Source organism: Neovison vison, chromosome X (assembly GCF_020171115.1).
Source record: "Neovison vison isolate M4711 chromosome X, ASM_NN_V1, whole genome shotgun sequence".
NCBI lineage: Eukaryota > Metazoa > Chordata > Mammalia > Carnivora > Mustelidae > Neogale > Neogale vison.
The window spans coordinates 62,788,179-62,815,904 of NC_058105.1; the positions used below are offsets into that span (position 1 = coordinate 62,788,179).

The 27,726-nt window shown below is 35.8% G+C and overlaps 1 protein-coding gene and 1 pseudogene across 3 annotated transcripts in view; one reads left to right on the plus strand and one right to left on the minus strand.

Annotated features, from left to right (window-relative positions):
* The window catches only part of BRWD3 (bromodomain and WD repeat domain containing 3), a 220,690-nt gene that overhangs the window by 118,946 nt on the left and 74,018 nt on the right, over window positions 1-27,726 (plus strand). For all 3 annotated transcript variants that reach the window (XM_044235761.1, XM_044235763.1, XM_044235764.1), the window contains 7 exons: window positions 11,035-11,202; window positions 15,892-16,075; window positions 17,371-17,464; window positions 19,377-19,526; window positions 21,021-21,097; window positions 21,686-21,854; window positions 22,731-22,844. In XM_044235761.1, coding sequence (XP_044091696.1) covers window positions 11,035-11,202; window positions 15,892-16,075; window positions 17,371-17,464; window positions 19,377-19,526; window positions 21,021-21,097; window positions 21,686-21,854; window positions 22,731-22,844 — 956 coding nt within the window. The remainder of the gene's footprint in view (window positions 1-11,034; window positions 11,203-15,891; window positions 16,076-17,370; window positions 17,465-19,376; window positions 19,527-21,020; window positions 21,098-21,685; window positions 21,855-22,730; window positions 22,845-27,726) is intronic.
* Window positions 12,023-12,117, minus strand: LOC122897824 (annotated as a pseudogene).

The window sequence follows — 27,726 nt, forward strand, 5'->3', positions numbered from 1 at the left end:
ATGATGTTCAGGCATGTCCCCTCTATCCCTACTTTGTTGAGAGTTTTTATCATGAATGTCTGTTATACTATATCAAATGTATTCTCTCCATCTATTGAAAGGATCGTATGGTTCTCATCCTTTCATTTATTATTTATTTTATTTTATTTTTCTTTTCAGGGTAACAGAATTCATTGTTTTTGCACCACACCCAGTGCTCCATGCAATACGTGTCCTCCATAATAACCACCACCTGGCTCCCACAACCACCCACCCCTGCCCATTCAAAACTCTCAGATTGTTTTTCAGAGTCTATAGTCTCTCATGGTTCATCTCCCCTTCCAATTTCCCTCAACTCCCTTCTCCTCTCCATCTCCCTATGTCTTCCATGTTATTCGTTATGCTCTACAAATAAGTGAAACCATATGATAATTGACTCGTTGCTTGACTTATTTCACTCAGCATGATCTCTTCCATTCCGGGCCATGTTACTACATAGTTTGGTATTCATCCTTTCCGATAGAAGCATAATACTCCATAGTGTACATGGACCATATCTTCCTTATCCATTCGTCTGTTGAAGGGCATCTTGGTTCTTTCCACAGTTTAGCGACCGTGGCCATTGCTGCTATAAACATTGGGGTACAGATGGCCCTTCTTTTCACGACATCTGTATCTTTGGGGTAAATACCCAGTAGTGCAATTGCAGGATCATAGGGAAACTCTATTTTTAATTTCTTAACGAATCTCCACACTGTTTTCCAAAGTGGCTACACCAACTTGCATTCCCAACAGTGTAAGAGGGTTCCCCTTTCTCCACATCCTCTCCAACACATGTTTTTTCCTGTCTTGCTAATTTTGGCATTTCTAACTTGTGTGAGATGGTATCTCAATGTGGTTTTAATTTGAATCTCCCTGATGTCTAGTGGTAATGAACATTTTTTCATGTGTCTGATAGCCATTTGTATGTCTTCATTTGAGAAGTGTCTGTTCATATCTTCTGCCCATTTTTTTAATATGATTGTCTGTTTTGTGTGTGTTGAGTTTGAGGAGTTCATTATAGATCCTGGATATCAACCTTTTGTCAGTGCTGTCATTTGCAGGTATCTTCTCCCATTCCGTGGGTTGCCTCTTCGTTTTATTGACAGCTTCCTTTGCTGTGCAGAAGCTTTTGATCTTGATGAAGTCCCAAAAGTTCATTTTCGCTTTTGTTTCCTTTGCCTTTGGAGACATATCTTGAAAGAAGTTGCTGTGGCCGATGTCAAAGAGGTTACTTCCTATGTTCTCCTCTAGGATTCTGATGGATTCCTGTCTCACGTTGAGGTCTTTTATCCATTTTGAGTTGATCTTTGTGTACGGTGTAAGAGAATGGTCGAGTTTCATTCTTTTATATATACCTGTCCAATTTTCCCAGCACCATTTATTGAAGAGACTGTCTTTTTTCCACTGTATAATTTTTCCTGCTTTGTCAAAGACTATTTGACCATAGAATTGAGGGTTCATATCTGGACTCTCTACTCTGTTCCACTGGTCTATGTGTCTGTCTTTATGCCAGTACCATGCTGTCTTGGTGATCACAGCTTTGTAGTAAAGCTTGAAATCAGGTAATATGATGCCACCAGTTTTATTTTTGTTTTTCAGCATTTTTTTTAGCAATTCGGGGTCTCTTCTGATTCCATACAAATTTTAGGATTATTTGCTCCAGCTCTTTGAAAAATACCAGTGGAATTTTGATCAGAATGGCATTAAAAGTATAGTTTGCTCTTAAAAAAAAAAAGTATAGATTGCTCTAGGCAGTATAGACATTTTAACAATGTTTATTTTTCCAATCCGAGAGCATGGAATGGTCTTCCATCTTTTTTTGTCTTCTTCAATTTCTTTCATGAGTGTTCTGTAGTTCCTCGAGTACAGATCCTTTACCTCTTTGATTAGGTTTATTCCCAGGTTCTTGGTGCTATAGTAAATGGTATCGATTCTCTAATTTCCCTTTCTGTATTTTCATTGTTAGTATATAAGAAAGCCACTGATTTCTCTACACTAACTTTATATCCTGCCATGGTACTGAATTGCTGTGTGAGTTCTAGTAGTTTGGGGGTGGAGTCTTTTGGGTTTTCCATATAAAGTGTCATGTCATCTGCAAATAGAAAGAGTTTGACTTCTTCATTGCCAATTTGGATACCTTTTATTTCTCTTTGTTGTCTGATTGATGTTGCTAGGACTTCTAATACTCAGTTGAACAAGAGTGTTGAGAGTGGGCGTCCTTGTTGTGTTCCTGATCTCAACGGGAAGGCTGTGAGCTTTTTCCCATTGAGGAGGATATTTGCTGTGGGTCCTTCATAGATAGATTTGATGAAGTTCAGGAATATTCCCTCTATCCCTATACTTTGAAGCATTTTAATCAGGAACAGATGCTGGATTTTGTCAAATGCTTTTTCTGCATCAATTGAGAGGACCATGTGGTTCTTCTCTCTTCTCTTATTGATTTGTTCTATCACATTGATTGATTTGTGAATGTTGAACCATCCTTGTAACCTTGGGATGAATCCTACCTGGTCATGGTGGATAATCTTTTTAATGTACTATTGGATCCTATTTGCTAGGATCTTGTTGAGAATCTTAGCATCCATATTCATCAAGGATATTGGTCTGAAATTCTCCTTTTTGGTGGGGTCTTTGCCTGGTTTGGGGATCGGGGTAATGCTGGCTTCATAAAAAGAATCTGGAAGTTTTCCTTCTGCATCAATTTTTTGAAACATCTTCAGGAGAATAGGTGTTATTTCTTCTTTTAAAGTTTGGTAGAATTCCCCAGGTCATCCTTTCATTTATTAATGTGATGTATCATGTTGATTGATTTGTGAATACTGAACCACCAATGCAGCCAAGAAGGAGATCCTACTTGATTGCTGGATTCTGTTTGTTAGTATTTTGTTGAGGATTTTTGCATGTTTTTGGTTATCACGATATTTCTGGGCTCATAGAATAATTCTGGAAATTTTTCTTCCTCTTTTATTTTATGATATACTTTGAGAGGAATAGGTATTAACTCTTCTTTAAATGTTTGGTAGAAGTCGCTTGTGAAGCCTTTGGATCCTGGACTTTTGTTCTTTGGGTGTTTTTTGATTACTGATTCAACCTTCTCGCTGACAGTCTATTCACATTTTCTATTTCTTCCACCTTCTGATTTCGTAGTTTGTATGTTTCTAGGAAGTTATCCATTTCTTCTACGTTGTTATTGGCGAATAGTTTTTCATAATATTCTAATCGTACTTATGTGGTGTGGTTGCTATTTTTCCTCTTTCCTTTGCAATTTTATTTATTTATTTATTTGTTTGTTTTCAGTGTTCCAAAGTTCACTGTTTATGCACCACACCCAGTGCTCCATGAAATACTTGCCTTCCATAATACCCACCACCAGGCTCATTTTATTTATTTGTGTCTTTTTTGGTTGTTTTTTGGGTTTATAAATTTGTTTATCTTTCAGAGAAACAGCTCCTGGTTTCTTTGATCTGTTCTACTGTTTCTTTAGTTTCTATGTCATTTATTTCTGCTCTACTTTTTGTTAGTTCCTACCTTCTGCTGGTTTTAGGTAGTTTAGTATTTTTTGTAACTCCTTTAGATATAAGGGTAAGTTGTTTTTCTGATGTTTTTCTTGCTTCTTGAGTAAGTCCTGTATAGGTATAAAGTTCCCATTTAGAACCATTTTTCGTACATCCCAAAGCTTTTGGACTATTGTGTTTTCATTTTCATTATTTCCATGTACTTTTGTATTTCTTCATTCATTTCATGGTTAATCCATTCATTGTTTAGTAGCATGTTATTTAACCTCCATGTATGTATGGTCTTCCAGATTCTTTCTTGTGTTAAACTTCTACTTTCATAGCTTTGTCATTAAAAATATGCATGGTATGACTTAAATCTCTTTGAATTTGATGAGACTCTCTTTCTGGCCTAATATGTGATATCTTCTGGGGAATGTTCTGTGTACATCTGAAAGGAAGGTGTATTCTGCTGTTTTAAGATGGGATGTTCTAAATATATCTGTTAAATCCACCCAGTGCACTGTGTCATTGTTTGTTTTTTTAATTATGTTTAGATGTAAGTAGTATATTAAAGTTCCCTACTATTACTGTATTATTATTGATTGGTTCCTTTATGTTTGTTATTAACTGTTTTATGTATTTAGTGCTCCCATGTTGTATGTGTAAATATTTACAATCATTCTTTCTAGTAGATTGTCCCCTTTGTTATTATATAGAGTCCTTCTTTGACTTTTGTTACAGTCTTTGTTTCAAAATCTGTATTTTCTGATGTAAATATAGCTACTACAGCTTTCTTTTCACATGCATTTGCATGATAATTATTTTTTGATCCCCTCACTTTCAGTCTGCATCTATCTTTAGGTCTAAAGTGAGTCTTCAGTAGATAGTATATAGATAACTCTTTTTTAAGTGTATTCTGTCACCTGTGTCTTTTGATTGGAGCATTTAGTCCATTTACATTTACATCAAAGTTATTATCGATAGATATGTAGTATTGCTATTTTATTACTTGTATTGTGGTTATTTTGAAGTTTTTTTCTTGATTCTCTCTTATCTTTCTTTAAGTTTTGCTTTGGTAATGTATTTGAATTCCTTTCTCTTTATTCTTTGCCTATCTATTAATGTTTTTTTGATTTGTGGTTATCATTAGGTTTATGTAGAATCACTTGTGCATATAACTGTCTATATTAACTTCATTGCACCCAGTTTGTTTTGAATCTCAATTACTGCATTCTTTGTTTCCAACAGTTCTTTAACCCTTTTATCTCTGGGTTAAGGGCCTCCCCGAAGTCTTCCAGGCTTTTCTCAAGCCCAGTGATTATCCTTATGACTGTTGCTTCAAATTCTCCATCTTCCCTATTACTTATTTCTGTTTTGCTTAAATCTCTGGCCATGACCTTATCTTATGTTTGAATTCCTCCATCTTGGCATTTTTTCCAAGTCTCTGTCTACTTCTCTGTGTTAGAAAAGCCTGTTATTGCTTCCTGCTCCTGAGAATTATGGATTTATGAAGAAGTCATAAAGTGTCCAAGGCCTGGTGCTTCAAGGAATGACTCTGGTGTGTGCTGAGTATACTCTGCTGCTGTGTTTCAGCTGCCCTGTCCTTCAGACCATTCTTCTTCAGAGGTTTTCCTTGCCTGTGGTGGGCAGTGTTTGTACCTTGGCCAGAGTGTGGTGTGTTTTAATTATGTGTGCTCTGTTCTGCTTGTTAAATGAGACTTGGTGGTACTTCTACTAGAACTGAAGCCTTGCAGAACTCCTTGCTCAGGAGTTGTGGTGTGTGCAGGGATTTCTGCTGGTCTTCTGAGCAAGGGGCCTGCTGTGCTAGGACCGAGGCAATCTTTTCATAGTAGGACAGAGTGCAAGGGTGTGGGTCCTGGTGTAAGCAAGTTAGGCAGCCAGCATTGGCACTGCACTGTTTACTGAAGGTGGCTTATGTTTATGTGAGGGGCAGGGGAGGGAAGTGGTGCCAGCCAGCTCTTTTGTCCCAGGAGAGGGGTTTCTGCTTGCTGCTCTCAGAGAAGCACTCTGAAAAGAGCAAATAATCTCTTCCAGTGTATCCTGGTGTTTTTCAGTTGCAGTTTTCATGCTGTTTGCCCCAGGGTTGTTTGCCTACCTAATCTCCAGGAGCACCACAGTGCCGTCAGGGCACTATCCCAGCCAGGCCCACCGACTTTTAAAACTCCATCTTCAAACCCCGCTGGTTGCAAAAACTCACAAAATCAGCCCTTCTTATTTTCCCAGCCAGTGACTGGAGAAATGTTCTCCTTGCTATTTCCCTGTGTGCTCCTCACTCTTCTACCTTTCTCTGTGACCAACACTCCCTTTCCTCAGAGCACCCATTCTGTTTCTCCCCCAAACCATGTCTTCACACTTAACTATCTTTCTTGATGTGCCTCTTCTCTCCCTCTCTTTGTGGAATTTGTTATGTCAGTCCTCAGGTTTATTTCTTGGGTTTTCAGAGTGATTTGATAGTTATCTAGTTGTATTTGAGGAATGAGACAAGTCCAGGGTCTACCTACTACACCACCATCTTTTAGATATCTATATTATGTTGATAGTCATTTAAGAGTTAACCCGTTCTTTACTGCCCACATTTTAGGTATATGGTATTCCTTTATTTTGTGTTTTCCTTGACTGATTTCTTACAGAAGTATTCATTTTCACTGCTTTCGTATTTCCTACTTGATACTGTCACTTAATGGTCTTTCCTTTCCACTCAAAGATTCTTTTTAATATTTCTTACAGAGCTGATTTATTGGTCATTAACTCCATTAGTTTTTATTTGTCTGGTAAACTCTTTAGCTTTCCTATTCTGAAATAACCTTGCTTGATAGAGTACTCTTGCCTGAAGATTTTCCCCATTCAGCACTATGAGTATATCATGGCACTCCCTTTTTGTTGTAACACTTCTGCTGAAAAATTCTGCTGATAGCCTTAAGGGATTTCCCTTATGTGAAACTGTCTTCTTTTGTTTTGCTGACTTAATTTTCTTTTTATTTATCACTGTATTTTTCCATTTTAATTATAATATGTCTTTGTGTGGATCTGCTTTTTTTTTTAATTTTGTTGAGGGGTTCTCTGTGTCTACTGGATCTGGGTTTCTGTTTCCTCCCCCAGATTAGGGAAGTATTCAGCTATTAATTCTTCTAATATATTCTCTGCCCTCTTTTCTCCCTTTCTTTCTTTCTTCTAGGACTCCCATAATATGAATTTTATTATGTTTGATGGAGTCCCTGACCTCCGTAATTCTTTTACCTAATTCTTTTTTCTGTCTTTTGTTTAGCTTGACTACTTTCCATTATTGTCATCTAGGTCATTGATTTGTTCCTCTGCTTCTTCCAGACTGCTGCTCATTCTGTTAAGTGTATTATTCATTTTGTTTATTGAATCCTTTATCTCTGGCATATTATTCCTTATCTTTTAAGTGTCTCACTTATGTTTTCCACTCTTTTCTCAAGTCCAGTACGTATCTTTATAATCATTACTTTAAATTCTCTGTCAAACATGTTACTTATATCTGTTTTGCTTAGACCTCTTGCTGTGGCTTTGTCCTCTTTCTTCATTTGGGAGAAGTTCCTCTGACTTCTCATTTTGTTTGCCTCTCTGTGTCTGTTTCTGTGTGTTGGGAAAGTCAGCTATGTCTCCTCTTCTTGGGGGTATTGACCTTTTGAAGAAGAAATCCTTGTAGTACCCTTCAGTGTAGTGTCCCCTTTTCCCTAGGCCCTGGCACTTCAGTGAGTTTTTCTAATGTGTGGTACATGCACTCTGCTGTTGTGTGCTGTCCACTTTATTCTTTAGGCCCATCTTTTGTAGATGCTGTTTTTTCCTGTTGTCAGCAGTTTTGGTCCTTGGCCTGTTGTGGTCAGCTTTAACTATTTGTGTTCTGGTCTGCTTGTGAAATGAGGTATTTTGTCACTGCCACTGGAATCCAGGTCCTGCAAAACTCCTGGGTCAGGAGATGCAGGGTTGGCAGAAGTTTGGGCTGGTCCAAGGGAAAAGAACTGTTGTGTTGGGACTGAGGTAAGTGTGATGTGGAAGGTCAGTTCCATCTGAGCACAATGGGGTAGGATGTGGTATAAGCAATTTAGGTAGTAAGTTCTGGTGCTATACTGTTTCCCATAGGTGACCCTGTGCTTATGCTGATGGGTCTGGGAGGGAAATGGCAGCTGCCAGTTACTTTGTTCTCATATAGGTCTTTCCATGAATCCTGTCTCTCTGGGACACACTCTGAGATGGGCAGATAATCTCCCCACTGTGTGCCTCAGGCGTTCTTAAGATCGGTTTCTATGCCGTATGTCTATGAGCTGTTTGCCTTGATTTTTTTTAAAGATATTATTTATTTATTTGACAGAGAGAGATCTCAAGTAGGCAGAGAGGCAGGCAGAGAGAGAGGGGGAAGCAGGCCCCCTGCCGAGCAGAGAGCCCGATGTGGGGCTTGATCCCAGGACCCTGAGATCATGACCTGAGCCGAAGGCAGAGGCTTAACCCACTGAGCCACCCAGGTGCCCCTGCCTTGATTTTTTTTGAAGAGCAGCCCCAACGCTTTGCATGCTCTCCCAGATGCCTAACCCGATGACCTATAAAACAACAGGCTTTAAGTCCCACTATTTTCAAGAACTCATGAAATTAACATGCTCTGGCTTACGAAGCCAGTCACTACGAGGATTCATCTTTTCCATGTGAACCCTTCTTTGTGCTGCTCTGTATCTTGCCCTTCTCTATGCCCTTACCTCCCTCCCCACCATGGTGGCCATGATCTGTTTCTATCCCAAACCGTGTCTCAGCACTTCTTGCCTTCTCTGAGGCGGTCTCTTCTCCACCTTTAGTTGTAGAGTTCATTCTGCTAGTCTTCAGATTGATTTCTGGAGTATTTAGGATAATTGGTATTTATCTACTTGTATTCATGGGAGGAGGTAAGCCTAGTCTCCTCCTACTCCACAGCCATCTTCCCCTCCATAGCAAATCTTCTTGTTTGTATATTTCTCTTGCATATTCTGATTCCCATACCCCATCCCCCACAACAGAATGCCTTCATATCTTAGTTTGTTAGTTCTAGGTTTTCTTCCAGGTATGAGGTAGTTATTGATTTATAAATGGAATTTTATTTCCTCACTAGGGATTTAAGACGAATTGTTTTTTATAGAGTGAAATGTTACATATCCTTTTATGTACTCTCTCATAAAGATTTGTAGAACAATAGTATTACACATTTGCTAATATTAACTTTTATAATGTCCTATATGTAAACAAGGGTGAAAATCATGTATATTAAATAGGAGATAAAGCTAAAAACATTTGGATAAAAAAATCTCTAATTCATCACATTTAATTTCCTATAAGACCTGATGACTTGGCTGCTTGGCTACTCTTTAGGATACCTTTTAGTCTGACTAGAGGACTAGGTGAAAAACATGTCTAAGATGTATTTAAGAAAAAGAATATAAGGGTGCCTGGGTGGCTCAATTTATTGAGCATCTGACTCTTGATTTTGTCTCAAGTCATGATCTAAGGTATCTAGCATCCAGCCCCCTGTGGCTCCATACTCAGCATAGGGTCTGCTTGTGGATTTTGTCCTTCTTTCTCTCCCCTCTCCCTCCCCACTCTGTAATAAATAAATAAATCTTTAAAAGAAAAAATAGTATAGAAATAAAGTATTCAGATGTAATCATTGTATTTCAGTGTATAAATAGAAATAATTTCTGTAATTGTCAATATACTGAGGTGTTTTCAAAAGAGATAGTATTTGAAATAAATAAATCATTTTGATTTATTTCGGAAAGGGAATTCTCATGAAAGAATGATGCAGAACATTTTCTATATCTGTAGTTGAACTTTAAACTTTACTCAGATCTCTACTCTGGACTTTCTGCTTGGAATATTTCATCAAAAAAGTACATTTGGAAATTCATAATTTAATAATTATTCCTTAAGAGATTCCTAATAATGGCTAATTTGGGGATATTTGTTATATCATACATACACACAAACTGACATAGCAAACAATTTAAAAGTTCTTCAAATCTATGGTCAGGTAATCTTCGACAAAGCAGGAAAAATATACAGTGGAAAAAAGACAGTCTCTTCAATAAATGGTGCTGGGAAAATTGGACAGCTATGTATAGAAGAATTAAACTCGACCATTCTCTTACACCATAAACAAAGATAAACTCAAAATAGATGAAAGACCTCAACATGAGACAGGAATCCATCAAAATCCTAGAGGAGAACAGAAGTCAGCCCTTCGGCATTGGCTACAGCAAGTGCTTTCAAGACACGTCCCCAAAGGCGAGGGAAACAAAAGTGAAAATGAAGTTTTGGGACTATGCCAAGATAAAAATCTTCTGCACAGCAAAGGAAACTGTCAATAAAACAAAGAGGCAACCCACGGAATGGGAGAAGATATTTGTAAATGACACTACAGATAAAGGGCTGATATCCAAGATCTATAGAGAACTTCTCAAACTCAACACACACACAACAGATAATCATGTCAAAAAATGGGCAGAAGACATGAACAGACACTTCTCCAAAGAAGACATACAAATGGCTCACAGACACATGAAAAAATGTGCATCATCACTAGCCATCAGGGAAATTCAAATCAAAACCACATTGAGATACCACCTTACACCAGTTAGAATGGCAAAGATTAACAAGATAGGAAACAACAAATGTTGGAGAGGATGTGGAGAAAGGGGAACTCTCTTACACTGTTGGTGGGAATGGAAGTTGGTATAGCCCTTCGGAAAACAGTGTGAAGATTCCTCAAAAAATTAAAAATAGAGCTTCCATATTACCCTGTAATTGCACTACTGGGTATTTACCCCAAAGATATAGATATAGTGAAAAGAAAGGCCATAGGTACCCCAATGTTCATAGCAGCAGTGTCCACAATCTCCAAACTGGAAAGAGCCAAGATGCCCTTCAACAGACAAATGGATAAAGAAGATATGGTCCATACATACAATGGAATATTACTCAGCCATCAGAAAGGATGAATACCCAACTTTTGTATCAACATGGAGGGAACTGGAGGAGATTATGCTGAGTGAAATAAGTCAAGCAGAGAAAGTCAATTATATGGTTTCACTTACTTGTGGGCCATAAGGAATAACATGGAGGACATTAAGAGAAGGAAGGGAAAAGTGAATTGGGGGAAATTAGAGGGGGAGACAAACCATGAGAGAATGTGGACTCTGAGAAACAAACTGAGGGTTTTAGCGGGGTGGGGGGATGGGTGAGCTTCGTGGTGCATTTTAAGGAGGGCACATATTGCATGGAGCAATGTGTGGTGCATAAACAGTGAATCTTGGAACACTGAAAAAATTAAATTAGAATTTAAAAGTTCTTTATAAGTACTGTTTGATATATATTTTATTTTCATTTTAATCTTATTTTTAGTATTTATCTAAAAAGTTATAGATTAAGTTTGTTTTTACTGTATTTACTATATTGTTTTACTCCATTTAGGTTATTTAAAATTTTGTGGCTTTATATCTTTGGTCTCATTAAGGTGATGGTGAGGTGGTAGAACAAGTAATTGGACAACAAACCAATGACCAAGACGAAAGCATTCTTGATGGGATAATCAGGGAGCTACAGAGAGAACAAGATCTTAGACTAATTAATGAAGGAGATGTTCCACATTTTCCAGTTAATAGATCATATTCTGCTAATGGTGGTAAGTATGTATATATGTGGTGGATATATTTTATTCATTTTATTTGCACTAAGTAATCACATGTAAGGAACATTTTAGGTTTTAAAATAAGAACATTTTTTTAAATTTAAAATTGTGATATCAAATACACTGAAGTGCCATAATCTCATTGTCATTTGTGGCTAAAGGTCTTAATGTGTTTCATGAAATATGGGTGGCATATTTTAATATACTGTTTTCTCTTAACTCAAGAATATATTTTCAGTCTTCACTTTTATTATAGTAAATGAGGTACTGTAGTAAGTACATGATTTTTGTAAAAGAAGAACCAGCCTATAATGTTTTCAAAATTAAAACCACTTGAATGTAAAAATAACTAAGAAAAATTTTATCCACCTTTGTTGAAGGAAAAAAAAGGCAACATTATCTCCTTCAACTCTTGAATTTACAAAAATACACTGGAAGATAAGCCCTATTCATAGGAAATACAGATGCAACTTGTGGATTGATTTTCACAACAGCTTAAATACTAGCAGTATTCTAATTTATTGTATCTTTTCTTCACTTTACATGAAATGTGACTATTCATCTGAATTTTTTAAAGATTTTATTTATTTATTTGAGAAAGAATGAGTGAGAGAGAAAGCACGAGAGGTGGGAGGGCCAAATGGAGAAGCAGACTCCCTTGCTGAGCAGGGAGCCCAGTGCAGGACTTGATCCTGGGACTCTAGGATCATGACCCAAGCTGAAGGCAGACGCCCAACCAACTGAAGTACCCAGGTGCCCTATATATCTGAATTTTATATAAATCTTAGCTTCTGTCAGTTTTACTTTTTTTCTTTTAATGATGGAATACTTCATGAATTTGCCTGTCATCCTCAGGGGCCATGCTAATCTTCTTTGTATCATTTCAATATAAATGCTGCCAAAGTGAGCACCATCAATTTTACTTTTATCAAGAACTATTAGTTGTACTCCAAAATGCCATCTTAAGGGATTTTGGCATGTGTTTCTTTTTACATTCATATAATTGGGGTTTATTTGGGTATCATAGCTTTTGGAGTCCAAGAATTGAATAAAACAATTTAAATTAGACATGATTCACAAGGTATTATACTCATTTCCTGATTCTTTTTTTTTTTTTCATTTTCTTTTTTTTTTTTCCCAATTTATTTATTTTCAGAAAAATAGTATTCATTATTTTTTCACCACACACAGTGCTCCATGCAAGCTGTGCCCTCTATAATACCCACCACCTGGCACCCCAACCTCCCACCCCCCAGCCACTTCAAACCCCTCAGACTGTTTTTCAGAGTCCATAGTCTCTCATGGTTCATCTCCCCTTCCAATTTACCCAAAAGCACATACCCTCCCCAATGTCCATAACCCTACCCCTCCTTCTCCTAACCCCCCTCCCCCCAGAAACCCACAGTTTGTTTCGTGAGATTAAGAGTCACTTATGGTTGGTCTCCCTCCCTATCCCATCTTGTTTCATGGATTCTTCTCCTACCCACTTAAGCCCCCATGTTGCATCACCACTTCCTCATATCAGGGAGATCATATGATAGTTGTCTTTCTCCGCTTGACTTATTTCGCTAAGCATGATACGCTCTAGTTCCATCCATGTTGTCGCAAATGGCAAGATTTCGTTTCTTTTGATGGCTGCATAGTATTCCATTGTGTATATATACCACATCTTCTTTATCCATTCATCTGTTGATGGACATCTAGGTTCTTTCCATAGTTTGGCTATTGTGGACATTGCTGCTATAAACATTCGGGTGCACGTGCCCCTTTGGATCACTACGTTTGTATCTTTAGGGTAAATTCCCAGTAGTGCAATTGCTGGGTCATAGGGCAGTTCTATTTTCAACATTTTGAGGAACCTCCATGCTGTTTTCCAGAGTGGTTGCACCAGCTTGCATTCCCACCAACAGTGTAGGAGGGTTCCCCTTTCTCCGCATCCTCGCCAGCATCTGTCATTTCCTGACTTGTTGATTTTAGCCATTCTGACTGGTGTGAGGTGATATCTCATTGTCGTTTTGATTTGTATTTCCCTGATGCCGAGTGATATGGAGCACTTTTTCATGTGTCTGTTGGCCATCTGGATGTCTTCTTTGCAGAAACGTCTGTTCATGTCCTCTGCCCATTTCTTGATTGGATTATTAGTTCTTTGGGTGTTGAGTTTGTTAATTTCTTTATAGATTTTGGACACTAGTCCTTTATCTGATATGTCGTTTGCAAATATCTTCTCCCATTCTGTCAGTTGTCTTTTGGTTTTGTTAACTGTTTCCTTTGCTGTGCAAAAGCTTTTGATTTTGATGAAATCCCAAAAGTTCATTTTTGCCTTTGCTTCCCTTGCCTTTGGCGATGTTCCTAGGAAGATGTTGCTGCGGCTGAGGTCGAAGAGGTTGCTGCCTGTGTTCTCCTCAAGGATTTTGATGGATTCCTTTCTCACATTGAGATCCTTAATCCATTTTGAATCTATTTTTGTGTGTGGTGTAAGGAAATGGTCCAATTTCATTTTTCTGCATGTGGCTGTACAATTTTCCCAACACCATTTATTGAAGAGGCTGTCTTTTTTCCATTGGACATTCTTTCCTGCTTTGTCGAAGATGAGTTGACCATAGAGTTGAGGGTCTATTTCTGGGCTCTCTATTCTGTTCCATTGGTCCATGTGTCTGTTTTTGTGCCAGTACCATGCTGTCTTGATGATGACAGCTTTGTAATAAAGCTTGAAGTCCGGAATTGTGATGCCACCAACTTTGGCTTTTTTTTTCAATATCCCTTTGGCTATTCGAGGTCTTTTCTGGTTCCATATAAATTTTAAAATTATTTGTTCCATTTCTTTGAAAAAGATGGATGGTACTTTGATAGGATAGACCAATATCCTTGATGAACACAGATGCAAAAATTCTCACCAAAATACTAGCCAATAGGATTCAACAGTACATTAAAAGGATTATTCACCACGACCAAGTGGGATTTATCCCAGGGCTGCAAGGTTGGTTCAACATCCGCAAATCAGTCAATGTGATACAACGCATCAATAAAAGAAAGAACAAGAACCATATGATACTCTCAATAGATGCTGAAAAAGCATTTGACAAAGTACAGCATCCCTTCCTGATCAAAACCCTTCAAAGTGTAGGGATAGAGGGCACATACCTCAATATCATCAAAGCCATCTATGAAAAACCCACTGCAAATATCATTCTCAATGGAGAAAAACTGAAAGCTTTTCCACTAAGGTCAGGAACACGGCAGGGATGCCCATTATCACCACTGCTATTCAACATAGTACTAGAAGTCCTAGCCTCAGCAATCAGACAACAAAAGGAAATTAAAGGAATCCAAATTGGCAAAGAAGAAGTCAAATTATCACTCTTCGCAGATGATATGATACTCTATGTGGAAAACCCAAAAGACTCCACTCCAAAACTGCTAGAACTTATACAGGAATTCAGTAAAGTGTCAGGATATAAGATCAATGCACAGAAATCAGTTGCATTTCTCTACACAAACAACAAGACAGAAGAAAGAGAAATTAAGGAGTCAATCCCATTTACAATTGCACCCCAAACCATAAGATACCTAGGAATAAACCTAACCAAAGAGGCTAAGAATCTATACTCAGAAAACTATAAAGTACTCATGAAAGAAATTGAGGAAGACACAAAGAAATGGAAAAATGTTCCATGCTCCTGGATTGGAAGAATAAATATTGTGAAAATGTCTATGCTACCTAAAGCAATCTACACATTTAATGCAATTCCTATCAAAGTACCATCCATCTTTTTCAAAGAAATGGATCATTTCCTGATTCTTAAGTATCCCATAAAATTAAAATAAAAGCATTCTTTGTTCACCCAAGGAGCATCTAACTCAGATTGGCTTTCCTTAACCTGCAACAAAACAAGAAGTGAGCTGATAATCCTACATAACCAGGCCCTCTTTGTTTCTTGACATAAAACTTTCTTAGAACCCTGATTTAGAGATTCATTAATGAAATCCACATTCAGCTCTACCCTCAATACTAGATTTCTGTTGATAGATTTGAAATGCCATAGTAAAAGCAATCCCACTGACTTCTGTTTCCAATGTTTATTTTATTGTCTTTCCTGAGTGCTTATTTTGACAGTTGAGTGAATCATGCAATTTCCATTTTTATTTTATTTGCAAATACAACAAAATAAATTAACAGAGAATGTCTAGGTGCTTAAAAAAGGTTTCATTACTTTATTTCCCCTTTCTTTCATTGCTTACCAGTTTTGAAAATGAAATTTTGATAGTAAAAAATATTTTTTGCTCATATTTTTTCTCTTATTACTACTTTCAAAAGCCTATTGAAATTTTATTCATAGACCTTTTCATGGGCTTAATGCAGGATTTAGATTAAAAGCTGCTTTCTGAAATAGTACTATTAAACATTTGTGAATATACCAAATCATATTAAATATACTTTTTGTATTTCCTCAGTATTTACTAGATGACAGATATGAATGTACTTTGAAAAAATTTAAAAGAGTGATAGAAATTTTAAACAATTATTTAGTGCCTTGCTTTATTCAGGGTGGTACAGAAAATGTAGAACAAAAGTATAGCAATATTGTCTAGAAGTACCATCTTAGACTTTCCTATTCTGGAGTACTGATCTCTAAAAATTAGTGCCTTTACTCAGAGAAAGTGGTACCTTTCTTTTTATTTTAGCTCTGAGAAGTCCAAATATGGACATATATTCATCCCCAAATATTGGGCTTCGACGCAGTGGTCAGATTGAAGGTGTCCGACAAATGCATAACAATGCTCCTCGAAGCCAGATGGCCACTGAACGAGATCTCATGGCATGGAGCAGAAGAGTGGTGGTCAATGAACTAAATAGTGGAGTTAGCAGGTGAGTCAATAAGATAGCATTGATAAGAAAATTGAGAACTTTATTGTTTAGTTAGGAAATTTTAGTAACTAAGTAATATTTTAATCAAGCTGAGATTTGTATTAGTTTTTCTATATTATTCCAGTTAGTTCATTCCATAACAACTATTTAATGATTATTTTTTATTTACTTGGCTTTGTACTAAATGGTTTGGGAAATACTGAAAAATGAAAAACATTGTTTGTTTTCCATGATTTTGTAGTCTAGGTTAGAACGTAAGAATACAAATACTATTAAGTAAGAATATGAGACCATATGTTATTAAATATATCCTTGGTATATAGACCCAAAATTCAACAGTGGTTCTGAGGAAAAAGGCCATCACTTTGATATTGGAATAGTTTGGGAATGCAGCATAGATATGTTGTAGACCCCGGTGCTTAAGGCATATTTTGAAATGCCCTTTAAGTAGACGTCCTTCTATGAAAGGACTTTATTAGGATGAATTTTTAATTTAGAATACCTATTCTTATTTATAGGTATTTAGAATACCTATTCTTATTTATAAATCCTAACAGATAATCCACATAGGCTGGAAATAGAAAAGAAAAAGGACATTTGACAGAGAACATACAAAAATCTCTTAATAATGCTATTTCCTTTCCCAATCCTTTTACCCTCTCATCCAACAGGCAGCAAACATGATTTAGTTTTGCCTTTTCTTAGGGAAACATAGGTAATTTATGAAGTCTTAGCAGTAGAGGAATTTGAAATAATTCTTTACTCAAAATATTAAAGTACAGTTAAGGAAGTCTGTTAGATACTTGTATGCCAATGTTCATTGCTGTATTATTCACAATACCAGAACAGTAGAAATAACTCCAGTGTCTGTCCTCAAATGGATGGATAAACAAAATGTGATATACATAAAATGGAATATTGCTCAGTCATAAAAAAAATGAAGTTCTAATAACTGCTCTCATGTGGATAAATAGTAAAAACATAGCATATGATTGCACTTATATGATATATATAGAGAAAGCAAATTTACAGAGACATAAAGTTTATTAGAGGTTAGTAAGGACTGATAGAAGGAGAAATTGAGAGTTACTGCTTAATGGTTACAAAGTTTGGAGTGATGAAAAAGTTTTGGAAAGAGTGGTGATGGTGGTTATACAACTTTGTAAATGTCATTAACATACACCTAAAAATAGTTAAAATGGAAAATTTTACATTTGAAGATATTTTTGTTTTCTGACCTTTAGACTGTTGGTTTGATTTTTATGATTTTCTGTCACTTTGACCTTTGTTATTAGGGTTCAGGAAGAATGTCGAACTGCAAAAGGTGACATAGAAATCAGTCTTTATACAGTTGAAAAGAAGAAAAAGCCATCTTATACTACCCAAAGGGTAAGTTTAGTTTTACAGTCCATTGGGTTACACTACTTGTAAATATTTGCAGATACTGGGTTTTTCGAAGGTAGCAATTATGAATTAAGGGGCTATTTTGCTAGCTAACTACATGTATGGATAACCTGTTTTTTAAACCTGAAATTGAAATATATGGCAATTATTAATAAAAATAAAATTACACAAAGTCAGGACTGTCCTCCAAAATTTAGGACATGTGGTCATTATAGGTATAAAACATTTGTATTAAAATAACTCTTCATATGGTTAGAGTAAAACCTTAAAATTGTTGGCTAGTCACTAATCACAGTATAAAATAAATGTTTAGATATCCTAGGTCAGAGTTTGACAAACTACTGTGCATGGTCTAAATCTAGTCTATAGCCTATTCCTGTTAATAAAAGTTTTATTGGAACACAGCCACACTTACTAATTAATATATTATCTATGGCTGATTTCACGCTATAGAGTTGAGCAGTTATAACGGAGATCATATGACCTGCAGAGCCAAAACCATTTACACTCTGACCCTTTACAGAAAGGCCCACTCTTGGCCTACCTAATCATATAGAAGCACAATCTGATCTATACATTGGGAAGATTCATATTCCCAGTAGAAACAGCTAGGCAGGGCGTCAGATTCCTATACTTCATTAAGTACATAGTAAACCCCTTACTAGTATTCCGAGATCGAACAAACTAGTTGCATAACGATGTATATTCTTATTCCCAGATCTAACTGTAACTCCTAAAAAGTATGGTAATTTGGAGAGTCTAGGTGATTTTAATTTTATTAAAGAAATCTAGGCAATGGGCACTGAATTTTAAATGTTTTTTTTTCAGTATTGATAAACACAATTTTAGGTAAGTATCTTATGAATATCTTTAAATATCCTTAGATCGTTTTGATGCCCACTTTCTTAATTTCTGTTGAGGTTTGGTAGCTTATTTGACGTTCTCTCTTAATGTTATTTTCTTAGACATTTTGAATGACTCAGATCTACCATTTATATTATTTTCTCCTGCTAAGCTGATTTTTCAAATATCATAATTGTCTGAGACTACTAATAATAAACAGGGTTGTTGGGTCTATAAACATTTTTATTTATATCAAAAATGAGAAATATTTACATATGGGGCAAGAAACTAGTCCTTGTTACTGATTTATTTATTACTTTTAAACTTGTTTACTCCTGATAACATGCTATGGTTGTAAGTTTAACATAAGGTAATATCATTAATATTTTATACTTGTAAAGGTTAGAAGAAAATAGTTTTTGCTTTAAGTTGTTAAAAATTAAATATTTTATCAGTTTATTAAATGTAGTTTTTTTAATGAACAAAGAAGTACATATTATATTAAGAATTATATATACATAGGTATGGTATATATATCTTGCTTTATCTTGCAATAAATTGTGAGTAATACAGTATATGTAAATTCTGAGTGGGCCCATTCTTGCAGCCCAAACTTTCAGCACACTCTTTAATTTGATCACAAAATTTTTGAAATAGGAGAGTAATAAATATTAATGGAAAATAGCTGAAATATATATAGATATATCTTATATTTTCTTTTTGGGGATTTATTCCTAATTATTACATCTATTCCTCTCCCCTCCCCCACCCAAATTATTTGCTTTATATATTTGTGTTTGTTCATTGAGCCTTTCATTTCTTTTTAGATTTTTATTTTATTTATTTGACAGAGGGATAGGGCCAGAGAGCACAAGCAGAGGCAATAGCAGAGAAAGTTGGAGAAGCAGGTTCTGCACTGAGCAGGGAGCCCAATGTGGGGATCGATCCCAGGACCCTGAGATTATGAGCTGAGCCAAAGGCAGACACTTAACCATCTGAGCCACCCAGGCACTCCAGGCCTTTCATTTTTCGAAATTTTCTTTCTGTTTTACAGACTGATTATCAGCCTAGCTGTGGGCGGTCTTTACGGAGGACACAGCGCAAACGTCAACATACTTACCAAACACGGTCCAACATAGAGCATAATTCACAAGCATCGTGTCAAAATTCAGGTGTACAGGAAGACTCAGACAGCTCCTCAGAGGTTAGATATCTGCAATTATTTACTCAGTGTAATTTTTTGTTTACCAGTTAGTATCATTACCTTGGGTTTACTTTTAATAGTGATTTTAATAGAAACTAATTTTAATGATTTTCTTTTAAGATTTTCCATTAGTAAGGTATTTATTAGGCAAATTTGAACATTACATTGAATTCCTTTAGATATCTTCTCTGATTTATACCTAAGATACTATCTTGTTTGAGAGTATCAAATATGCCAGTAAGTTTAACTTTGGGACAATGAGAAAAGAGTGAAAGGAAATCTGCCCATAAATAAGAAGTAGAATATAAACAATAATAACTAATTTACAGTCCCGGAACTGGTTTACTGTGTAATTAGCAGAAAGGCACATTTTCTGTTATTGTTGACTTCATTAGTATGGAGATTATGAAGTGATGGCTTTTTTCAGACCTACATTTTTATGGTAATAGAATAGAGTTTACCAATTCTTCTCTTCTCCAGTCCTTTCCTTTTGTTCTCTTAACAACTTTCATTATTAAGTGGATAATGTGGGCTTAATTATTCATTGATAATATATGGCCCTCCTATTATTCTTCCAGCATTCACAGCTCTTTAATTCTTACCAGTGATGTCCTTCCTCTTCTCCTTCACCTGTGAAAATCTTGAACTAAAAGGAATAGTCAGGTATTGAGGACTATTTCCTTTCTAAGGTTATAATAGTGGTATGGTTTTGTGGTTTAAAAAGAATCATAATCTTATTAAATGTTTATAGTTAAAATGCTTTTTTTGGTAAGGATTTACTTTGAAATAATCACTTGGGTATGAGGCAGTTGGTGATGGTACAGATAAAACATGATAGGCAGTAAGTTATTGTCTATACTGGAGATTGTGTACACAAGAGTAATTTATTCCCTCTACTTTGGAATGTTTGAAATTTTACGTAATAAAAAGATTATTTTATGAAGAGTAATTACACTAACTTGCCAGAGGCATACAGATATATTTTTTTAAGCAATGGTTTTAATATTTAAGAGGATTATATCTGGGAACCTTAAGGAGTCTGTTCAGTCTTTGAAGTAATAAAAGATGTCCCATATCAATAAGATAGTAGATGTTAGAAGGTTTTAAATACCTGGTAGGCTTAATTGTGAGTTATAGATATATGTAGAAAAATGATTACTTTTTAAAATTTATTTATTTATTTATTAGAGAGAGAGAAAGGGAGAGTGGGGCAAGGTTCAGGGGGAGAGGAGAGTGAAAATCTCAAGTAGACTCACCACAGAGTGCAGAGCCTGATGTGTAGCTCAATCCCACCACCATGAGATCATGACCTGAGCCAAAACCTAGTCGGACATTCAACCTCCTGAGCCAGGTGCCCCTAATTATGTTCATTTTACCTGGATTGTTGTTTTGGTTAGAGGAAATACAAAAAGTGTTATAAAATAGGTAGTATGTGCTAATTAATAATATGCTAGTTAATAACCATGTATCTCAACTGCTGGCTCCTTGTTGCAGGAAGATGAAACAATTGGCACAAGTGATGCTTCTGTAGAGGATCCTGTTATTGAATGGCAAAGTGAAAGTTCTTCCAGGTAGTTTTAATGGTTTTGATTTGGTCAAAATTATCTGACCATTTTAATGTGAAATTATGTTCTAGGAGGAATTTGTTAAAACCAGAGTTAAAATAGTATTTTGTAGTAGAAAGAGTACTGGGTTGGATATTCAGAGACTTCTTTCATCCTGATTCTACCAGTATCTTTTTGGGCATGTCACTATGGGCTTTAGTTTCCTCATTTGTAAAATAAGATGCTTTGTAAATCCAAGATTCTGCATCTTAGCAGGCTATGTTTATTTTGTTGAGTTTTAAAACAGCTACATTTAACATTTCTAGGGATTAGGGGCATCTTTATTTAAAGAGGCTTTTGTTACTTGGACAGGAATTTTGAATTTTAAATTTTTTTATGGGAAACTTTATATAAATTATACTTTATCCAAGAAGGTTTTCACTGAAATCACTTAATGATCTAAAATCTGTATTGATATTTTTTCTGTTCAGTTAGAACAAAATCAAGTCATGTCATTTATAATGCTGTTTTATTACAAAATGATCAACTTTAAATGAGGAGACAAAACTATTCCTTTCCTAAACTTATATATTTATAATTTTGATATATTTATAGTGATTCATCAAGTGAATATTCTGATTGGACAGCAGATGCTGGAATAAATTTGCAACCTCCAAAAAGACAAACCAGACAGGCAACACGGAAAATATGCAGCAGCTCGGAGGAGGAGAACTTGAAGTCACTAGAAGAAAGGCAAAAGAAACCTAAACAAACTAGAAAGAAGGTTTGTAAATTTATAAGTTGTTTCTGTTGTTTTTGTTTTTACCTTTGACACTTGAAAAATAGTAACACTTGACTTTTCTCTAAAAATAACATTCCATCTGAGCAAATGAGTAAAACTGTTTAAAATGACTTTAAAAGAAAAAGATGTTTTAATTTTTTTCAGTTATCAAAAGTAGAGGCTAGAATATCTACATTATTATTTAGTTATTGTTAAATTAAAATATTGATAATTACTTTTTTAAATATAGTTGAGTTTTAAATAATAAGCTACTGTAGTATAAAAAAGTTATTCTTGTCATGTTTCTGGTCATAAATTTCTATACATTTTTTACTTTTAAAATGGAAGGGTATAATAAATCTTATAGGGGTTCTTCCATTTCTTTATACGTTTTTATTTCATCCCAATGATGTTTTCTCTTCCTCACTATAATTTCAGGTAAAGACTTAATCCACACAGTTATTAAAATATCATTTTAAAAATTTGTTATGTACATATTGTACATATGTACAATGTATCAGGTATCCAGTATCCTGTTGCTTTAGTAGAATTATCTTCTTGTCACCATTTTATTGGCTAAAAGATTCCGTGTTACTTAAACTCAAATTCACATGGTATTTTGGGGACTTGAAAATTTGTGGTTCTTACATAGTATGTAATGCCATATTATTATCTGTCAGCCAAAATTGAGCAAATATTAAAGAATTCACTTGACTATTTTATTGGTACAAAATTGTACATAATTTTAATTGATAAATGAAATGTTTAAAATTTGTATATTTTAGGTTTTATTATAACATGATTTTTTTTAACATTCTGTTATTTTTCATACTACTATTCATATATTTATGGTTTATATATTTGTGAACTATATTTTAGAAAGGAGGACTGCTTTCTATGGCAGGTGAACCCAATGAAGAATGGTTTGCCCCTCAGTGGATTTTGGATACCATACCACGACGTTCCCCATTTGTCCCACAGATGGGAGATGAGGTAATTGTTACCTGTTATAATCTTTTTCTCTTAGAACCTCAAGAACACTCACTTTAGTCAGTCTTAGTTAGGGCATTTATATTCTCAATTCTATTATAGTTATATGTACATTGTCTTTACTGCCCACCTCTGTTATATATGGATGGAATCTTAATAATTTTTTTATCCTTAATGTTGTCAGAAACCTACCTCTGTACTTCAGAAACATATAACTTGAAGACAGAGTTTGGGCAAAGAGCAACAGTAGCTTTATTACCTTCCCAGGCAAAGGCGGCTACAGCAGGCTATGGCCTTCAAAAACTGCAGTTTCACTAGAAGAAGAGGATGGGGTGTTTAGGGAAATATAAAATCAAACCAGTTTTGATAGGAATTGTGTACTTTCTATCAGCTGTTTTGTCATGTCTTTAGGGTGGTAACAGGTTCCTGAAACAAAAGGTTAAGAAGGGAGGAAGGGAGGTTTGCAAAAGAGTTGTAAAAGGTTACTTTAAAATCTAGCTTCACTGAAGCACTACTGTAGTCCTTTTGATTTCTTTTTTTATTATTAACATATAATGTATTGTTTCAGGGGTACAGGTCTGTGATTCATCAGTCTTACACAGTTCACAGTGCTTCCATAGCACATTCCCTCCCCGCTGTCCATTATCCAGCCACCCCATCCCTCCCATTGCCATTCCCCGACTCCAGCAACCCTCAGTTTTTTTCCTGAGATGAAGAGTCTCTTAATGTTTGTCTCCCTCACTGGCTTCATCTTGTTTCATTTTTTCCTCTCTTCCCCTATAGTCCTTGCCTTGTTTCTCAAATTCCACATATCAGCGAGATCATACGATAATTGTCTTTCTCTGATTGACTTATTTTGCTTTGCATAGCCATTTTGATTTCTGTTCAACTTCATGCTTTAAATGATTTCACTTGTAGTATTTAGCATAGAATCTCCAAAATAATAGATGCTCAGAGACTATTTAAATAAATTGATTGGCTTATGAACTCATGAAAATAATTGTATTTATTTTTAGCCTAATTGCAACTTAGTAGGATTAAAGTGGTATTTTGAGTCCTAATAAATAAAGTGGTATTTTGAAAATAAAATAAATTTAAAAATTAAAATAAATAAATTAAAATAATAAAATTGTATTTTGAGTCCTTTAAAAAAAACCCATGATCAACCTGATAGAATGCATACTGTAGGACAATTACCCCTTTCAGTGATTAGAAGAATATTATTTTGTGAGTAAGTCCTTCCTGCTGAGCATGATGGAACACCCTGGTCAGTGGTCAGTCAATAATTGATTTAAATTCTATCTTGTGAGAAAATTTTCATTTTCTTTTTGAAAATTATGGTAATAATTGCAATATTTTAACTAAAATTGTCTTGTATGTTTTCTAATATATTGATAGTCATTCATTTCTGAGTGAGTAAATGTTTGCAGTTTTTAATTTAAGACTAATAATAGGAATGTAATATTGTCATCATAATAAAAAAGGGGCAAAACTTTGCAAATGGATTTAAAAGCCATGGGACCAATAAGAATTTCACCAAATGTCTCTGTAACTGACATTTATAGATATCTTATACCAGACATAGTGATCAAGAAGTCTTTCTTTTTTTTTCAGAGAAAAATTATTTTCATTTATTCAAGAAATATTTAAAAACAAGGCTGATTTTTAGCTGGCTTGGTGCTTTATTTTTTTAAAGTAACATATAATGTATTATTAGCCCTGGGGTACAGGTCTGTGACTCGCCAGGTTTACACACTTTACAGCACTCACCATAGCACATACTCTCCCTGATGTCTATAACCCCACCACCCTCTTCCTTCCCCCTTCCCCCTTCCCCCTTCCCCCTGGTAACCCTCAGTTTGTTTTGTGAGATTAAGAGTCTCTTATGCTTTGTCCCCCTCCTGATCTCTTGTTTCATTTATTCTTTTCCAACCCCCCAAACTCCCCACGTTGCATCTCCACTTCCTCATATCAGGGAGATCATATGATAGTTGTCTTTCTGTGATCGACTTATTTCACTAAGCATAATACCCTCTCGTTCCATCCATGCCGTTGCAAATAGCATGATTTCATTTCTTTTGATGGCTGCATAGTATTTTATTGTATATATATACACCATATCTTCTTTATCCATTCATCTGTTGATGGACATCTAAATTCTTTCCATAGTTTGGCTATTGTGGGCATTACTGCTATAAACATTCAGGTGCACGTGCCACTTTTGGATCACTACGTTTGTATCTTCAGGGTATATACCCAATAGTGCAATTGCTGGGTCCTAGGGTAGCTCTATTTTCAACTTTTTGAGAAGCCTTCATGCCATTTTCCAGAGTAATTGCATCAGCTTGCGTTCCCACCAATAGTGTAGAAGGGTTCCCTTTTCTCCTCATCCTTGCCAGCATCTGTCATTTCTGACTTGTTAATTTTAGCCAATCTGACTGGTGTGAGGTGGTATCTCATTGTGGTTTTGATTTGTATTTCCCTGATGCCGAGTTATGTGGAGCACTTTTTCATCTGTCTGTTGGCCATCTGGATATCTTCTTTGCAGAAATGTCTGTTCATGTCCTCTTCCCATTTCTTGATTGGATTCTTTGTTCTTTGGGTGTTGAGTTTGCTAAGCTCTTTATAGATTTTGGATACCAGCCCTTTATCTGATATGTCGTTTGCAAATATCTTCTCCCATTCTGTCAGTTGTCTTTTAGTTTTGTTAACTGTTTCCTTTGCTATGAAAAAGCTTTTGATGTTGATGTAGTCCCAATAGTTCATTTTTGCCCTTGCTTCCCTTGCCTTTGGTGATGTTCCTAGGAAGAAGTTGCTGCAGCTGAGGTCAAAGAGGTTGCTGCCTGTGTTCTCCCCAAGGATTCTGATGGATTCCTTTCTCACATTGAGGTCCTTCATTCATTTTGAGTCTGTTTTTGTGTGTGGTGTAAGGAAGTGGTCCAGTTTCATTTTTCGGGCATGTGGCTGTCCAATTTTCCCAATACCATTTGTTGAAGAGGCTGTCTTTTTTCCATTGGACATTCTTTCCTGCTTTGTCGAAGATTAGTTGACCATAGAGTTGAGGGTCTAATTTCTGGGCTCTCTCTTCTGTTCCATTGATCTATGTGTCTGTTTTTCTGCCAGGACCATACTGAGTTGATGATGACAATTTTGTAATAGAGCTTGAAGTCTGGAATTGTGATGCTACCAACTTTGGCTTTCTTTCTGAAAATTCCTCTGGCTATTTGAGGTCTTTTCTGGTTCCATACAAATTTTAGGATGATTTGTTCCGTTTCTTTGGAAAAAATGGATGGGACTTTAATAGGGATTGCATTAAATGTGTAGATTGCTTTAGGTAGCTAGACATTTTCACAATATTTGTTCTTCCAATCCAGGAGCATGGGACATGTTTCCATTTCTTTTGTGTCTTCCTCAATTTCTTTCATGAGGACTTTATAGTTTTCTGAGTATAGATTGTTTGCCTCTTTGGTTAAGTTTATTCCGAGGTATCTTAATGGTTTTGGGTGCAATTGTAAATGGGATTGACTCCTTAATTTCTCTTTCTTCTGTCTTGTTGTTGGTGTAAAGAAATGCAACTGATTTCTGTGCATTGATTTTATATGCTGACACTTTACTGAATTCCTGTACAAGTTCTAGCAGTTTTGGAGTGGAGTCTTTTGGGTTTTCCACATATAGTATCATATCATCTGCAAAGAGTGATAGTTTGACTTCTTCTTTGTCGATTTGGATGCCTTTAATTTCTTTCTGTTGTCTGATTGCTGAGGCTAGGACCTCTAGTACTATGTTGAATAGCAGTGGTGATAACGGACATCCCTGCCGTGTTCCTGACCTTAGCGGAAATGCTCTCAGTTTTTCTCCATTGAGAATGATATTTGCAGTGGGTTTTTCATAGATGGCTTTGATGATATTGAGGTATATGCCCTCTATCCCTACACTTTGAAGAGTGTTGATTAGGAAGGGATGCTGCACTTTGTCGATTGCTTTTTCAGCATCTATGGAGAGTATCATATGGTTCTTGTTCTTTCTTTTATTAATGTATTGTATCACATTGATTGATTTGCAGATGTTGAACCAACCTTGCAGCCCTGGAATAAATGCCACTTGGTGGTGGTGAATAATCCTTTTAATGTACTGTTGGATCCTATTGGCTAGTATTTTGGTGAGAATTTTCGCATCTGTGTTCATCAAGGATATTGGTCTGTAATTCTCCTTTTTGATGTGATCCTTGTCTGGTTTAGGGATCAGAGTGATGCTGGCCTCATAAAATGAGTTTGGAAGTTTTCCTTCCATTTCTACTTTTTGGAACAGTTTCAGGAGAATAGGAATTAATTCTTCTCTAACTGTTTGGTAGAATTTCCCTGGGAAGCCTTCTGGCCCTGGGCTCTTGGTTGTTGGGAGATATTTGATGACTCCTTCAATCTGCTTACTGGTTATGGGTCTGTTCAGGTTTTCTGTTTCTTCCTGGTTCAGTTGTGGTCGTTTATATGTCTCTAGGAATGCATCCATTTCTTCCAGATTGTCAAATTTGTTGGCATAGAGTTGCTCATAGTATGTTCTTATAATGGTTTGTGTTTCTTTGGTGTTGGTTGTGATTTTTCCTCTTTCATTCATGATTTTATTTATTTGGGTCTTTTCTCTTTTCTTTTTGATAAGTCTGGCCAGTGGTGTATCCATCATATTAATTCTTTCAGAGAACCACCTCCTAGTTTCATTGATTTGTTCTACTGTTCTTTTGGCTTCTCGTTCATTGATTTCTGCTCTGATCTTTATTATTTCTCTTCTACTAGGTTTACGCTTTCTTTGTTGTTCGCTTTCTTTGTTTACGCTTTCTTTGTTGTTCTTTCTCCATCTCCTTCAGGTGTAGGGTTAGGTTGTATATTTGAGA